The sequence below is a fragment of the Syngnathus floridae genome, chromosome 21 (assembly GCF_059516105.1).
Source record: "Syngnathus floridae isolate MCC-2025c chromosome 21, RoL_Sflo_1.0, whole genome shotgun sequence".
Taxonomy (NCBI): Eukaryota; Metazoa; Chordata; class Actinopteri; order Syngnathiformes; family Syngnathidae; genus Syngnathus; species Syngnathus floridae.
In genome coordinates this window covers 4,650,869-4,668,387 of record NC_142433.1, presented here as the reverse complement: position 1 = coordinate 4,668,387, position 17,519 = coordinate 4,650,869, and the positions used below count along the sequence as shown (strand labels likewise).

The window sequence follows — 17,519 nt, the reverse complement described above, 5'->3', positions numbered from 1 at the left end:
TTAACTTTCAACTGAACCGCCAATCAGTTCTTGATCGTGGTAAACAAAAGCCATCAACCGATAAAGTTTGCAGCGAAGCCCCGAGGTAGTATTGTTTCATATAAGGCACATTGGAACTTCATCATGCCAACATGTTCTCGTTTCTTACATCTCCCTTGGTCGGAATGAAATAGAATAGCCGTTCTTCTATTTCAGTAGCTTTTGTATAATTTAAAAGCGGACTTCTGGTCCCAGCAGGGTGTCTTGTTAAATCTTCAGAGGGATTCCTGTGTTCCTCTTCTGGTCTAATTTTCTGCTTTCACTGAACATATAATATGGACACTGATTGAAAGAAATTTCCTTCCAGGGAGGGCAACACTCTTTCTTTTCTATCTGCTCTGCCTTAAATATGTCACATGAATTTAAAGTTAAATATATGCTGGACAGCGCATTGGGAATAAAAACCCCAAGATGGTGGAATAAATAAATTTCTATGTGTAGCGCAGAAACATAAACCCCGAGCATCTCAATTCATGCATGTCGAGGTTTCAATGCCACTTAATCGGCAATTGATTTCGCCACCAGTAAGATTAATGACTTGGGTTACAAAAATTTTAGGGTGTTATCAAGCAGTCCATGACATGTTTCAGCCCGGTTGGCATCTAAAAGCCAATAAAGTTTGCAAGACTGCGTATTATGCATGCTTGAGTTTTATACACTTCTCCTCTTTGGGTATGCTTGGAAGAGGTTGCTCTGCACAATTGTTCTTTTACTATAATCCATTCCAGACCTATTATTTATAACTTGCGTAAAATAAATGCTCCGAAAGAAGAGAAATGTCACAAGTATTGTTTTCAGGTCCTTTTATCTAATGGTAACTTTCAAACAAATGTCATTTTGAAGGACTGATTAGCGCACCCCGGGTATTTAACTGACGGCTTATCAAGAACAAACAAATAAACCACCAGCGACAAATTGGCCGGCAATGAAAACATGCAGAGAAGCAAGGCAAACAAAAGAGAGCACATTGCCGAGATGAAAGCGTCTATTGAAACGGTTCAAGGTCAATGTTCTGATTTAAGTCGTTCCAGAATTCTTCCAAAGACAGCTTGACATATTTTATTTGATGGCGTGTTACTCAAACTTGTAAATACTAATATCGGTGTAAACGGATAATAGCCGACTTTTATAAGTCGTCTATTGTTGCGTTTGGTTGAACTCTGTACCTAATAGAAATAAATGAGAATCTCTTAAAAATCATTTTTTGGAGGTTCCTGCGCTCATTAAACGTGTCCCTGATTTAACAACATCCCATTAGCAACGGTAACTTACTGACACTCATAAAACTAAATGGCATATAAAACTGTTGCCATACAATCTGCTCATGTGCACTTTTTATAATGGACAAATAATGCCGAGTCAGAACTTTCCCTTTTAAAGAATAATTCCTGACAAGGAAGTCATTAAACAATATATAAAGGTCAAAATAATACAACGGAGCTAATCAACTTCAGGTGTGAGCATTCTAAAAAAAAAAAAAAAATAGTCACCAGTTAAACCATCACCATTTATTTTCAGGGACTATTTTCCATCCCGCCTTTACCGTCAATGAAACAATACGGTCTTCTTTCACAGTTGGCCTCAATCTGCAGGGTGTGTGAAAATAAGCCAAGCCTTAATCAATTTCCGACACTTTTATCGCCCAAAGTGCTTATAATTAAACATTTTTATTCTCCAAAGTCTGACATAACTTCGGGATTTATATGGGATACAACCCTTAGGTTTTATTCTAAATCACGTAACTGCTGATATAACAAATGCTACTTAAAACTAAGTAGGTTGGATAGAACAGAGAGAATTGTAGTTAAAGAACACAAAGTGGTAGTTTAAAGTATATTCTATCAATAAATGTGTCGGCTGTATTCTAACGAGAATAATCTTCACCGTAGCAGCTCCGGCTCGAGAGACACAAGGGGATCGTTTATAGTTCATATCAGGAGTTTATATTTGTGGATTCAAAGACAACAACTTGCTCAGAGGAACTAATGTGATTTTCGGCTGACTCCCCACTCAGCCGCTTTTCACCTACGCAGAGAAGACTGTGTGCTTTCGCTAGCCTATTGTTTGATTTTCAGCATGACCGACTTGTCAATGGATTGTTTTTGAAGCATTAGGGAGTAACTGGTAAGATGATTTGGAAACAGAAGCTGTGACGCGAGGAAAATGACACTAGCAGGCAGGTATATAAAAAAAAAAAATACCGTTTGAATGCATCATCTGTGTGTTCCACTGCTGTCCACCCACTTGTATGGGTGTACGTTCAATTTAATTGGTACGGGGGTCACACACAAAACCCTTCATGCATTCACTTTCATCCTGGAAGGTTTAACAGCAAAGGATGGAGTACAAAAAAAAAAAAAAAGTGCTTTGTTGTGGACACTACTAACCCTTTGTCGGACTTTCACAGACAGTTTTAATGAGACTGATGATTCATTTTGCAGCCGGCCATTATTCGCCACAATTCTTTTTTTTCCCCTTTGTGTCATGCTGTGACATTTTCAGAAGAATCCAATTTGTTTACATAACACTAGCTTAAATTAGAGTGAACAAAATATTATAGGGAATTTTCCTTTTGTTATTGTTGCTATTAAAATATTTGCAGTGGAAATTTCCAAAAATATACTGCACCATATTATCTTGTGTCTTGAGTGAAAATGACTTTTTAAACTTCATTACAGAGTGGGAACGTTCAACTTTGCCTTTTTTGTTCCATTAACCTTCAATTCACTCAGACCAAAAGTAATTTCAGAATGATAACATAGTGTTGGGCTTTTGGGATTATGTATAATATTTTATCCATCTATTTCAATATTAATATTTATTATTGTTCTACCCAATAGGGAGGAGAAAGTCATGTTCATGACAGATTTAAAAAAAATTGGGAAATGTGGACATTTTTTCACAACACCTGACTGTGGCCAATTTGTCACAAAAAAATCCAATTAGAAGGAATCTTTCCATGTGCCAGAGTCAGCGCTGACCTTTCACCCCACCCCCTTAACCTTAACAGCTCCCGCTTCTGCAGATGCGTGTCGATTCAGATGATAAGAAACCTCACATCTTAAAGCCTCCTAAAAATGGAACATTTGACAGCAGTAGCTTTTTTTATGTTACTTTGTGTGACTTCAAATAAAAACACACAGTGTGTAGTTTACAAATTCAATGACGTGTGACTCTTGAGAGCTAAAATAGTTTCATGCATCACGTGCACTCCTGGCAGCTTTATTACAGTACACGTGAATATAAAGTAATTGGAAAGAGTTTTTTTTTTTTTTGAGCCGCTGCTATTTTACCCATCCATCCCTCCAGTGACTTGAATTTCTTCAAACTATCACTTGATTAAATTGGGTGAGGCCCAATGAAGCCACAAGAGCATATTTTGGTACCACGGGGCACGGATTGAGATTCGTATCAAAATGAACCACTTCTTCCCCAGTACTCAAAAGCCCTTACGATTATCATTTCAGACATTTAATTATTTGAACAAGCTGTTCTAATATTAAAAATGTCTTTTCATAAGCCTATTTTACAAATCGTACTTCTGTTCCTTAAAATATTCTTTTTTAGATGAAAAAAATTGGCAAGAACAAATTTCTTAATGGGAACGTTCCATTTTCAACCAGGGACATGTTTTGCTCGGCACACTTAGTCATTGTGTATATCCCGCAAGTGTATTGTTCGAATATTAATAATTAATAGACCCTTGCTTGAATGTTGTACACTTTACACTCTGGGACTAACTAGGAAGATGGTGTAACGAGCCAAATAAATTTTTCGTCAAATTCCTGTCAGTAAAATTAACAATTGGTGTCATTAAAGAGATCAATCAGATTTGACAATGAGAATTTCCCACACAAATACAAATTGACCTTGCTGGAATCTTAATACACAAGTCATTAATTTTTTTATCATATCCACACATAAAAAAAAAATCTGAATCTTTCCTGCTGCTACGCTTTTTGATATTCCGTCTGATTATTAGTGAAGGGAAATATTTGAAAAGTTGCGGCTGATAAACAACATGTGCTCATTTTTAATTGGATCCCGCCATTGCATTCGATGAATGTTGGTGGGGACAAAAGGATGAACTCGATCCATATCGTCCATGCAAACAGCTCACTAATTAATCATGCAATGACAAATCACACAGCTTTACCCCAGTTCAGCGGACGCAGCACCTTCCGTAATCCGTCGCTATCACAGCGTCTGGGAGCATGATAGTCAAGCTAATAATGCCACAATATTAAACACTGATGTACAAAAAAGATAAAAGCTAGCCAGCAATAATTCTGCCTCTGTGTGTCCCTGAACCAGACTAATCCTTTTTTTTTTAATCATCCCTGCCACCCTACGAGCATTTTGCCAACTATTTAAAAATTCAATCAGCCAGAGAGATTTTTTGGGTTAATTTTGTTCATATAAAAATCAATATATTTCTCTACAATCCAGAAAAAAGTTTAAATCAGGATACAACTGTCTTTTCCATTTAGGGTTGACTGTCACCCTTGGGCTTCCCACGTTTATTGATGCAGTTGAAAAGAGTTTTTATGGGAGGCACATTGCCGTGCAGCGCTGGTAATTGCTGGTCAAGGCACGTTCACCCGAGTTCATAAAGGTTCCTCTGTAAATATATTCAGGTTGCCCTGAATGTCACCTCAAATAAAAAAAAAAAGTGATGAGTGGGAATATTTCACACATAATTCACTGAGGACACTCAACTAACAACTTGTGGCTCTAAATATTCAGTTTGAAAAGATTTTTGGGATTATTTAAAAAGAAATAACATTGCGTAGGAGGATCAACTGAGTCATGCTGGCCAAAAAGGAACATTTGACGCATCTCTACTCAATAAACCAAAAGTAGTTTAAGATTTATAGGCTCAATCTTTTTGACTCTTACAGTATAATATTATCCATGAACATTGCAGTCCTCAACTAATATATTCCTAATGTATTTTAATGTAAATCAACAAAATAATCTGAGTTGGCATGAAGGTGGGCAGTCTTGATGCTCTTGGCTGTTGCTGTCGTATTAAATTATTTGCCAACATGGTTAGTCTTGCAAAGATGTTGACTTTGCATGTGTTGCACATGGCTTTGTGCGTATGCTTTATCTTTTTGTGTGGATTGTATTATGAAAAAGCAGAATCTTTTTTGTGGAATTTCTCGTGGCTGAGCAGTGACCCGGAACAAAAAGCGACATGTTTGTGCTCTCGAGAGGGTGGCAAGTGGCAAGACGGCATTGTTAGTGTAGCAACACAAAACATTTCGTTGAACACGTTTGTCTGCTTTCAAAGACCAGTTGGAAATTTTCATTGAACTATTGCCACATATTAAATGTATTGTGTTTTGCTTATTTTTTAGAACACAATTAAATCATTTAGAACCAGGACCCAAATATAATTCTCAAGGGATAAACATTTGTGATGTCTGTCTGCTAAGTAATCCACTCTTACAGTATTCCATCATCTATTTCCTATACAGCTTATCCTCCTCAAGGTCACGGGGAGCTGATGAAATAAGGAACCTATGGCACAGGGACAGACTACCATCCCTGAGATGAAATTAAATCCAAGGAAGTGAGAGGAGTAAACCGTCAAACCAGTTTCCTAATTTCAATATCTAATAAAAATCTCCGGGCTTGGTATTGACTCCTGCGGGACGCCACAGGTAGCATTGCATTTCTGATGTTATTCTTGTAATATTTGTGCACACAAATCCGAAAGGAAAATACCTCAGTTGTTTCCTCGGCATCAGCATACTTGAAATAGATTTGTGTGTCGAGCTCATAGTGCATGCAAGGGATTGTTAAAAGTGACAGATTGGATCCCAGTGGTGCCGTGTAAACACAGCTAAGGAGACACCCAGTCAGGGTGCAGCGATGTGGCCCATTGCCTTTAACCTCTGCATGTTCTGTTGCTCCCGCTGGAATAAGGTGTGACATGCTTACACAGGCACTTTGCTATAAGCAGCACACCTCCAGGGAGCCAGTTTGCCCGTTAGCCTAAACATTGGAAAGTCAATTCCCGCTCCTGCTGTTTCTTAACAAAACACAGATGATCAACAATAATTCACCATGCTAATCCGGTGTTGAATATTTACATCGCTGTGAGAAACAAGCGAGAGGAACTTTGTAAAGTTCCACAAAAATGGCTTTCACTCATTTTTTTTGCTAACCTTGATTTCTATCCAACGCTCGGCTTCTGTACATCACCTTGCAGTTTTTAGTAAGAGCAATGAGACACGTGGGAGGATGGATTAAAGTGTTGGAGGTCTACGATGAGCCAATCTGCAACACGGCACAAGGTTTTTGGAGATAACATTGTTGATGGATGACACGTTGCAGATTGAGTCTTCAAGCAAGAGCTGCCGTTAATAAATCTTTACGCAGACAAATAGGCTCGGAGGGGCATTGGTTGGCAGACTGGTGACGACAGCTATTGATCCATCGCTGCAGACTGATAGGCTAAACTTTTACAACTATGACGGCAAAATATTTCGAAAAAGTAAAACAAAGGTCTTCTCCAGTCAGGTTCGTCGTATCTGTAGACTTTGAAGGATATGATATCAAAGTCGAGTGTGAACGACACATTTGACTTTCAAACACCACCGCGAGGTCTGAAGTCATTTTATCCAGCGAGTGTGTAAGACTATCGAAGACGAAGACGAGGAAAAAGATAATTGTATGATAACGTGGAATAGAAAGGGATTCAGATGCTGTGAGATGAGATCTTTGATAGAATATATAACTCGGAGGTTGACGCAATGATCCTTGACATCCCTTTTTTTTTGTAATCTTTAGATTACCTATGTAAAGTTAAAAGCCTTGAGCGAGAAAAAGATGATTTGTAGCACAAAATAAATTTCTTAGAAACTAAATAGAAATTGCCCATGATGGATAAATATAAAAAGGTATGATGGGAAATTTTTGTCATGGTTCAGAATGAAGTCATGCAAAAAAAAAAAAAAAATTGGAGGTGAGTCACAACTGCAGTCTGCAAAACTTTATCAAACACAACCAAACACAATTCACTATTAGTTCGGGTTTTTCTTGGATGATTCGTTTGCTTTTATGATGAGAGCACCACTTAGGCTAAATGACTATAGAATATGTAATGAAAGTGTATAGACTTTCATTAGACAATCAGACAAAACGATCTGCTCAAATGTTTTATGACTCGCGCTTGGTGGAGGGAGCGTAGGAGAAGGAGCAATGCCACAGTTGAGCCCCAAGGAGACGTGACCGGACTTGTGATGCTGCAGTGAATTACCAGCAAAGCTCTGAAGCAAAGTGCACCCAATCCCGCCAGTCGGCGTTATGAGAAACAGGTCACAGCATAACAAAACATTAACCCCGAAGAGCACGCAGCCAATCCACTACCAGGCTGAAGCCTCCATTTAGACACATTTGCGGCAAGTATCCGTTGTCTGCTACGAATGACTTATTGACCGTATTTTCCCCACTATAAGGCGCACCTAAAAACCTCAAATTTTCTCAAAAGCCGACAGTGTGCCTTATAATCCGGTGCGCCTTATATATGGACCAATATTGAGCCACTATGGCAGGCGTGTCCAAATATATGAATTTATATATGGACAAAATTTTAAAATGAATTCATTGAAGGTGCGCCTTATAATCCAGTGCATCTTATATATGGACACAGTTTTAAAATGGGCCATTCATTGAAAGTGTGTCTTATAATCCGGTGCGCCTTATAGTGCGGAAAATACGGTACTCAAAATAACTGCCTTTGTGTTGTTTTGTCATGACGAATTGTAAAACCATTTCAATAACTTTACCAGAAGATGCTGCATTTAAATGTAAAGCTTGAATATTTACTGGATTGACTCAAATGCCGAGTTTGAGATGCAGTGGGTGGGCAACTCGGGGTCCTCCAGGGTTGCTATCCTGCATAGATGTTTCCCTTCTCCATCATATTATTGTTGTAGATTTAAAAACATCAAACGCTGTCAGATCAACGCGACGCTGCGCTCACTGTTTGATCGCATTTGACAGAGTTTAATTAACTTCCCGCACAAAGCACCTTTGCTCCAGTCATTTTATCTTCTGAACGTCAGGATTTCCTCCATTAGCCACACATTTAGCCACACCAAGGTAACCCCATGAATCCGGTTTGTCTTTCTGCAAGACCTTTCCAGTGTGACGTTTAATCAGCATGCACATCTGCGCTATTGAAGGCAGCTTTCAAGGTTATCTTTTCTGTACTGCCTTTCAGAATCTTAACTCTGAACGGCTGTCAATCAAAGTACGGGTTTGTGTGCGGAACAAGAAGGTACTTCAGAGGATATGTTGTGAGTCTCAATTACAGTGTGATGCGGGTAGAAGGTTATTCTGTCTTAGGTTGGAACATTGTGTACGTTGTAATGTTCTGTCACATGGAGATTGGTATTATATTTATCGAATTACGTAGAACAAGGACATTCTTTTGACTATAAAGTGTACTTCAAACTTTTTTTTTCTCCAAAATCAACAGTGTCACGTTCCTCCCACTAGTTTTCATTTAAGACAGTGAAGCAATTACACGGATCGACTCCAGATCACAACAACAGACTGATTCTGTCGAGATTTGTGTCTCGGTACAGCACCAGAGAAGAAATCAAAGTCCGGGACAAGAGGCCAATGACATTGTATTGTCGGATGTACAAAAGAAGCACAGACTGCCACTTGAGGGAGTTTGCGAAGGGCTTAGCTTTCACTCAAGCAGGTTGTTATTTAGAGTCTTTTCATATGGAGCAGTTTTCTTTTGTTGGACAGTCCTAAGTCATCATTGTATGTTTTTTTCAGTGTTTATGCTGAACGACTTCATTATTCCTTGGGTTGACATATTCATCTTTTAATTAAAAGTTTTGTTGAGGTGAACAGCTCATCGGGTAGATTATTCTTGACACCTAGCCGCTCCTGGTAGAACATATTGTATATTGTGCAAGCTTTGTTGCTTGCATCTATACATACCTCTCCTGTCTGCCACACTCACTAATTGCTTCCTGTGCTGAGAGAGTTGTCATTGCGAGTGGGAGCTGCCACAGATGGCGGGAGGACTACGCTGACATCATGATGTCCTACCTCCTCATCGTTAGAGCTGAACATGCGAGTTACCCAAGACCCACTAATTGAAAGGATAACGGTGTGTGTGTACATGACAGACTTTAAAATATTAAGTACAGTCTCAGGTTTTGAAGTGTGCCGTATAGTCCGAAAAATACGGTAATTGGTTATTCACAAAATGGCTTCGTTCTACTTGAAAATCACAACGCATCCTATGGTTTAAGGTCTTTGCACAAAATGCTGACTACTCACCATTGCGACGAGCCCTCGGTACCGCTGACCTCCAGCAGGTCGTAGTCATCCTCCAGATGAAAGTCAGAGAACACCAGGGCTATGGTGTCTCCTGGCTCGGCCAGGACGGTCCACGTGCAGTCAGCATTATTGTTGTACTCAGCGGGGTAATTGGGAGTGGTGATCACTCCACTCTGACCTCGGAGTGTCCCACCGCACCCGTCGTCCGCTGTGGGGAGTAGGAAAGCAAATTGTTTTCCAAAATAAACTTTTGGTGCACACAAATAAACAGTTTCAAAGTCACACAAATACATTTCTGGGTTTATTTTTTTTTTTGGGGGTTGGATAGACTAAACATAAAATAACCTGATTGTTCTAACACTTTTAAAATGCAAATGTGAAGACTTCTCAAACTAGTTTTTGAATGAAAAAAAAATACATCTGATTATTAAGTAGCTCAACAGTGATGAGACAAGCTCAACATTGCAGTTTAAGATTTGCCTTGCTTTTTTTTTCTTCACTGCTGGGAAAGCATCCTAATGGAAAACAAAGACGCACAGTGAGCATGTTCTTCCATCGTCCTCCATGATCAAGAGCCAGAAAGGATTAAATTGATTTTAAAACATTCAAGTGGGGCAAAGAGTGCATGATGCAACATGATACAACTTGGAGAGACATAATTACACGCTGATTAATTCATATTTATGTTAATCAAGGCAGATCTGTTTTAAAGTGATGCTCAAGAATGCTTTGAATGTGTTAAGCGGATTAATCGCCCGTCTGGTGACTGATATGTTCATCACTTCATACAACATATCACTTCTCATGTGAGAATATACGCAGTGTGTAAGGTACTGAAATGAACTAGTTGCGAATATGTCACTTCCCGGCTGATTTAAAGTGTGTGGCTTCGTCTCAGTCTAGTGTGCGACTCGTCAGTGTGTGGCCAACTCGAGCTGTCCGTCATCCATCCTACTTGTCACAACGGCGACTCCCCCGCGGGAGAGCGAGAGAGTGTACAGACAAGCGGAAACCTGTGAGGTGTGAACTTAAATAGGAGGGAAACCAAGACAGAAGGGCAGCGAGAAGGAGAAGACAGGTGACGGAGAAAGAAGTGAAGGCTTGGGGGATGAAGAAAGGCAGAGATGGCGAGAGCGGTGATCGTTGCAGTGACAGTGGATGAAGGAGAGTATTAAAATTCCACACAAGCTGGCTTCTCCACCTTTGAAGGGCAGAATCTGGAACCAAACTTCACCTCGGTATTGTTTGCAGCATTCTGCAAGTGAATTTAAAATGTGGACGCCGTGAGCTTCCTGATACTCAGTCCAGCATCTTCTATCTAGGCCAGAATGTTATGTGGAGTGTCATCAGAAAGGATTTCTTAAGATGGAACCCAGGGGCACAATGAAAACAGTATGGGACCTAAGATTGAACCCTGTGGAACGCCATACAGCATTACTGAACAAATATTTTGCAATTCTTAACGAGAATCACCATTTTTAAACCCAATTATCATGGAGTATCTCATTCAATTGAGCAACCATACTTAATGTAGTGTCCAGCCACAAAACACTAGTCATTTAATGCCACCGATAGATTAACCTCAATTATAGGTCAACTGGGCAAGAAGCATTTGGCAGCCGCGGCAAACAGCAGATTGTGAGTTCTGCACCAACACAAATGGGCAGCCATTGCCTGAAACTAGAGTGTCATTAAAAATTCTCATACGCATTGTGAAGACGCCCGGAGGAGTACATGTTGAATTTCATGTGCTACTGGGAAACTTGAATTAATCACTAGGGAAATTGCCAGCTTCAACAACTTGTATGTAATATTGGCTGAGTAGCTGACAGAATCACATCCTTGAGTACCCTGAGGACTTCGGGTGAGCATTGTTGAGGAAAATGAAATAGCAGATTTGGGTTCTAAATGGCAAGCTGGTGCTGTATAATAAAACGTGCAAAAAAACAAAAAGAATTTGGAAGAAAATTCATTCCAGTATTGTTATTAAAATGCATGCATGCTAATTTTGCGTCGACCAGGGATGTAGCTGCGTGTTCTGGCATGTGAGTGAGCCCAGCCATGTGTGCTCGCTCATGTGAGGACTTCCTGACTCCTGGCCTGGATGCAGATGGCACAGTGTCTCATCTCACGCTGACCTAAACTCACATATTCAGGTGTAGCAAATCCTCAACATGTAAATAACCAACATAGAGACTGACAACCTTTAATAACGGCTAATGAATTCTACAAAAATATCTGAATGATGCCATGTTACGTACCTCTGCAGTAGGGCAGAGGAAAATCCCACGCAGCAGTACCGGCTGAAGTAGCTAGACAAGACAAAGTTGTGTGACCCTCCAAAACATAACCCGGGTTGCAGCCGTAGCGGATTTTGTCTCCGATGTTGAACGTGGTCCCTTGCTGGTGTCCGTTGAGAAGCACTCCAGGATTGCCGCACGTGTAGCTAGGCAAAGCTGGAAGAAACAAACGAGTTTAGTCGAACATTGGGAAGGTGTCACGTGGAAACGTTAAAGACATGAATTACAAAGCCAATTCGTAATTAAATTATGCAAATTGCAGTGCTACAAATTAGCATCACGCCACCATTCATTAAGTCAAAATTGTCTCTTCTTGTTTATTCCTTCTCACATGCAAGTCATCTCATTGTTGAGCTGGAAATTGTTCAGACAATCTTTACTTCCTGGGCCTGTTTTGGCTTGGGCTGTTATAGTCTAGCAAAACAACAATAACAAAATCTGACTGCAGCTTTCTAAGCACCATTCAGTGGGCACATAATAGCAAAATGAATGTGCCTACGGTAAACATGCTATTCTAGTAGCGCCTTAGCCTGCTGAGTCTTGAACAATAGGTCTTTAGAGCATGTGGATAAATCACTGTGCACATAAGCGTGTATTGTGACTTTGTGCTATAAGTCCTGTACGCTTCCACAATAAGTGAGCAAGCTGGCCGGAGCATGTGCTGGACTTTGGATGCAACTCAGTATCTCTGCAGGGACTCGCGAGAGGACAGAATGGCTTTCATGCAGCTACATGGTTTCCTGGCATCTCTCCATCATGCTTCACTTGCAATTCAAATGCATTTACCGTATTTTCCGCACTATAAGGCGTCCGGTGCGCCTTATATATGGACCAATATGGATTCGTGGATGAGGGCTAACTTATTAAATTAAGCGTTACGTGTTTATTTTGTGTGTTGTGTGATATTAACGTTCGAGCAACATTGAGTTATTGATATATTGTTTTCACTATTTCGAGTGTTACTATATTGTGATTGCATTTGAGCAACGTTGAGTTATTTATTCTATGCGTCTTATATATGGACAACATTTTAAAATGGGCCATTAATTGAAGGTGCGCCTTATAATCCAGTACGCCTTATAGTGCGGAAAATACGGTAGTTAGTATGTCGTGTCGCCTCGAAATCGTCCTTTTCAGTAATATGGTTTAAAAGGGTTTAGCATTATGCTAGACTGCAAAACATCCAACAACTCTCCCTCCTTGGGCGGTGGGGTGTCATGGCAGCTCAATAAGTCACCAGGATGGGAGACAGAGACACAACTCGTCCCCGGGGTCAAGACACTTTACGCTCTTCCCCTTGCTGAGACGGCAAACGATGCCCGTCGTCCATCAAGCCATCGCTGTCCGTGGAGCACGGAGCGGCCATGCAAAGGTGATCAAGTGCCCACAAAAATGGACGAACACACACATACACACAGACAAGTTGTGCGCACGCATGAACAAGCGCACCTTGCCATCCATCACCCCCTCTGCACTTCTTTATCCCTTCCCGTTTTCCTCTTATTTCTGGTGACTTGGACAGCATGAAACCGGTCTCAAAGGACAACCCCCGGACTTTACAAGAGTGATAGCGTCTTTCCGAAAGGCTTCCTTTGTTCCGCTTAATGTCGTACCTATGTGGCCTTCAACTTTGAATGATTCCTCGGCTAATTGTGAAGGAGCAAAACATTTTACGATATTAGAGGCACAGATGGCAATCGTAAAACGATTTACCAGTACCTTATTTTATTACCTTACCGTATGTTGTTTATGTATGTATGTGGATATATAGATATTTTTTTCCCGAATGCATTTGATAGCAAATTCAATGAAAGGGTGGCTGCTTAGGTGAGATGTAAAGATCATGCAGATATGATGTTTGCACAAGGAAATCACGTTCAATCCAATATGCTCGGGCTGATAGTGAAGCAAGGGAAGTTCATGTCACGCCATCTGTGTGACAAGATCTAATTTAAAAAAAAAAAAAAAATCCACAGACCTCATTTTATTTGCCGGCTGTTCAACGATATATGTTGACTTAAAGATTGCTGCTGTGCAGAAATCAAGTTCTCTAATTATTAATAATAGGGATATATAAATACACGACATAATTAGACACACATCAAATACGTCAGCAAACACTGACTTAATAAGCATGTTTAGATGAAATCTGCATGATCCTGCTTTCTTACATTTTCTCCCGCTTTGCCCCTCCCTCATCCAGACTTCTCTCCCTGGCTCGCCAGGTTGCCTTGGAAACAGTCAAGGCACACCAGAGTGGAATATATGAACAGGAAGTGCCAGACCGTAAACGTGCCGAGGCAAATGAAAATGCACCCTGTTTGCTCAGAACGCTGGAAAACTGGATCCATCTAATCTGACCCAAAAAAGAAAAAATCCAATTTGCATTCTTCCATTCTACACCAGAAACATATTCCTTCTAATCACACCGAATATCACATTACCAAACACAGGAATGTCAATAAACAATGTTTTCGTAATTACGTTAAAAGCAGCAGTGGCTTGAGGTCGAAAACTCGCTGATCAATACCGTCGCTCGACCCTGTCCACCCCTTTAGCATCCACAAGTTCTTGCTTCCCTTTCAACTCTTCCCTCCTCTGTGTGGCTTAGTGGAGTGAATTTCCAGGTCCAGCCTATGTGCTTAAATCTTGTTGATTTGTGCGGGCATTTGTTATTAGGGGGGATGTTACGGCAAATTATTGAGGCTTTGCAAGCATCACAGCACTAAATTTGTATTGGATCTGGGATCAGTGATAACCAATACAATGTGATGTTGTTTATGACCACGTGTGGACACCTAGATTAAAGTCAAGGCGAGGTGACGGGAGGACATTACAGTTCAGATATTCATGCGCTTGTTTAATCAATCCGATAAAGAGTAGGTCCCGTTTTACTGATAAACACATTACCGACGCTCAACGATAATTAAAGTAGATGCATCGTCAAATTGTTTATTCCCAATTAATTTCATGACCTTTTCCTGACATTTCCTTTTTTTTTAATTATTAAATTATTAAACTCACACATTATCAATGTCTGGATTTTGTTTTAATAAAAAAACTTAAAAGCAAAAAACAAATTATTTTTTCCTGGTATTGTTCAGAAATTCATAAAAAAAATTATCCCTGCAACTTTTCTGCATATTATTTTTGCCTAATATGTACACAAGATTATCAAATAAATGAATCAGTCTAAAAAAATTTGACTTATGGTGCTTTTTTACTTGAATACAATACAGAAAATGTAAAAAATCCAATCTAGTCAGCGAAATCAAATCAATCATCTCAATCCATATTCTATATCTTTTGTGAAAACCCCTTGACGATTCCCTCGACCTTCTGATTGACCTATGATATTTCGCCGGCTAACAAGTGACTATTCTCGAGTCAATATACCCTGAAAGGGACCAGAGAACGAAAGAGACGATGTTTGATCGATAACTCTTTCCTGATGAACGACTACATATTAGACTCCAGCTCGTACACGGACAAATGATTAAACGGCGCGGCCAAGTAGGAGCTGGGTCGGTTGATATCAATTATAGTGCGGCTGAAAATACACACGTCCCTGTTCGTAAGCATCTGGGTATTTAATCAACGTAGATAACGCGTCTGAAATCTTAATTGGATTTATTGTGCAGCTTCGTAATTATAAGCAGGGGTTTACCGAAATTTGCCTACTTTGCTCTCTCTGACTATTAATGGTTACGTATTGTAATCAGTCTAACTGTGGAAATGACAACTTCGAAGACTATCGGAAACCGAAGCGGTGCTAAATTACCGTATTTTTCGGAGTATAAGTCGCACCTTTTTTCATAGTACGTAGAACTGCAGAGATGGGGCATAGATGGTCAATAAAAGTTTAAAGCGTCTGAACTTGAGCATCATATTATCCAATTAAGCCCACTTCTTATTTTTCATAGTCAGCCATTAAAACAATTGAAATGAATGAATGATGGGAGGGTGGAGATTTTGAATTTGAGAGGTGAGTGGGGGTCGAGGGCTGTAATTACATCAAAGCCGACAATCCTGAAGTGCCGAGTTAGATTATTAATTAAACACTCATGGAAAGTCGTAAATTTTATATTGCGAGCTGGTGAAAACAACAGGCGAATAAATGCAAACATTTAACGAGGTCAAGAAATATACATGATGTCGAAATGTTGAAAAAAGGGCGATCATTTCGAGCACTTTTTGGGTGAGGGATGAATGAGGAAAAAAATAAGCATGGCTGCAGAGAATGGTAAGCACTGCGCAGGAATAATGATGCAGGAACAGTGCCGCTGGGCTTCCAACCTGCTCCCCTCATAGCTGCATTGTCTCACGACTGTGAGTCATCCTTGTCTACTCTCGCTAAGCCTTTCACACCTTGGTTCTTTTAACTACTTCTTCATCATTGCGGTTTACGGTGTAGATTTCACACCAGGTGATGACCTAACCTCACCACCCCGGAAATAAATTGCAGAAAGTCTAATGTCGTCAAAATCCCGTAGCCTCGTGGCGTTCGCACATGCCCGGATAACACGATCCTCTTGCTTGTCAATCAAATTTTTAAACCTCACACGAAGGTTTTCCTTTGGCTGTGTGCAACGATCGTGCGGATTTAGACACAGAGCGGAACAACAACTCGTCTCGACATACCTGTCCAGCCACCCAGAAAACAAAAAAAAAGCCCAGAGGGAAGAATAAAAAGAGTCCAAATAATGAGTCAGTTCAAATTTGGATTCAATACCCGCAAGTGAGACATTTAAGTGAACGTTAATCGCCACAGATATCGCTGCTGTATAACAATAAGATTTCAAAAGAAGCATGAATGTACATTGTTATAGTAAAAACGAGAAAGGGCAGATGGCTACTGGGTCGTGACTGACCTTTTTGGCTATATTATGCTAATTTCTATCTTTTTATGAACTAATATGTCATGCTGTAGGGTAACGGTCAAATTTGATGTAGAAAAAGAAAAATAATTGATAAAAAAAAAACTTTATTCTCTATAATTTCCCAGTCCAGATTAAAAATTAAAATTAAATAAAAAATAAAATTATACAATTGATAATGAAATCAAAGTAACAAAATAAAATAAATGAAAATTAAAATGAGAGATATAAAAACATGACCTCATTATATACTAGACTGCTTCAGTCGTGCAGAAATGTTTGTTTATTTATGCAATTTTCTCTTTGGCTGACCCAGTTGGGAGGCGCCGGTTCTTTACGCAGCTGACAAAAGACAAAGTCTGCAAGTAGATAATCATCCCTTTACTTCGGGGAGCGCTGTTTAGGAAAGAGTAATCTTGTGTCGGGGGGGTCCCAAGATGAGAGGGAAAATAAGAAATAGAGTGCACTCGGACAATAAAAAGTAATAAATTATACCCAAAAGGCACTAGAAGAAATTTGCCAAATGTACCAAATTCCCTTCCGTCCATTATCTAGTTTATTTGAAGCGAGTGATTAAACATGAGTAAATACTTTGTAAAAAGACGGAGGCGGGAGATGCCGAGAAAATGGGAATCTAGTGGTTGTCATGGTAACGGGAGATTCTCCAGCGGTAGGTATTTTGGATTACATTTGTATTTCAATTTTATAACCTGATGAATTATAGACTGAAGTTCTGTGTTTTTTCTGAAATGTTCACAGCGGTTTTATGTAGTAACTAATCTTAATCGAGTAGAACAGAGGCTGAAGTCCCTCTGGTCAAGCTGGTTTCGTGGAACTAAAGCCACAAAGCGCCACTTCAACATCCCTCGTCTTACGGTGGGATTTACACTGCATTTCCAACTACTTAATTTCAAGCAACACGTCGGAATTACTTTCACCGAAACATTTCCTTTCGCAGTCTTAAAACCTCCCTCGGGAATCGACG

General features: G+C 39.9%; 1 protein-coding gene across 4 annotated transcripts in view; it reads right to left on the bottom strand.

Moving 5' to 3' along the window:
• The window catches only part of csmd2 (CUB and Sushi multiple domains 2), a 126,895-nt gene that overhangs the window by 91,508 nt on the left and 17,868 nt on the right, over positions 1 to 17,519 (bottom strand). For all 4 annotated transcript variants that reach the window (XM_088364401.1, XM_088364402.1, XM_088364403.1 and 1 more), the window contains exons 4-5: positions 11,619 to 11,813; positions 9,358 to 9,565 (exon numbers count right to left, since the gene is read on the bottom strand). In XM_088364401.1, coding sequence (XP_088220527.1) covers positions 9,358 to 9,565; positions 11,619 to 11,813 — 403 coding nt within the window. The remainder of the gene's footprint in view (positions 1 to 9,357; positions 9,566 to 11,618; positions 11,814 to 17,519) is intronic.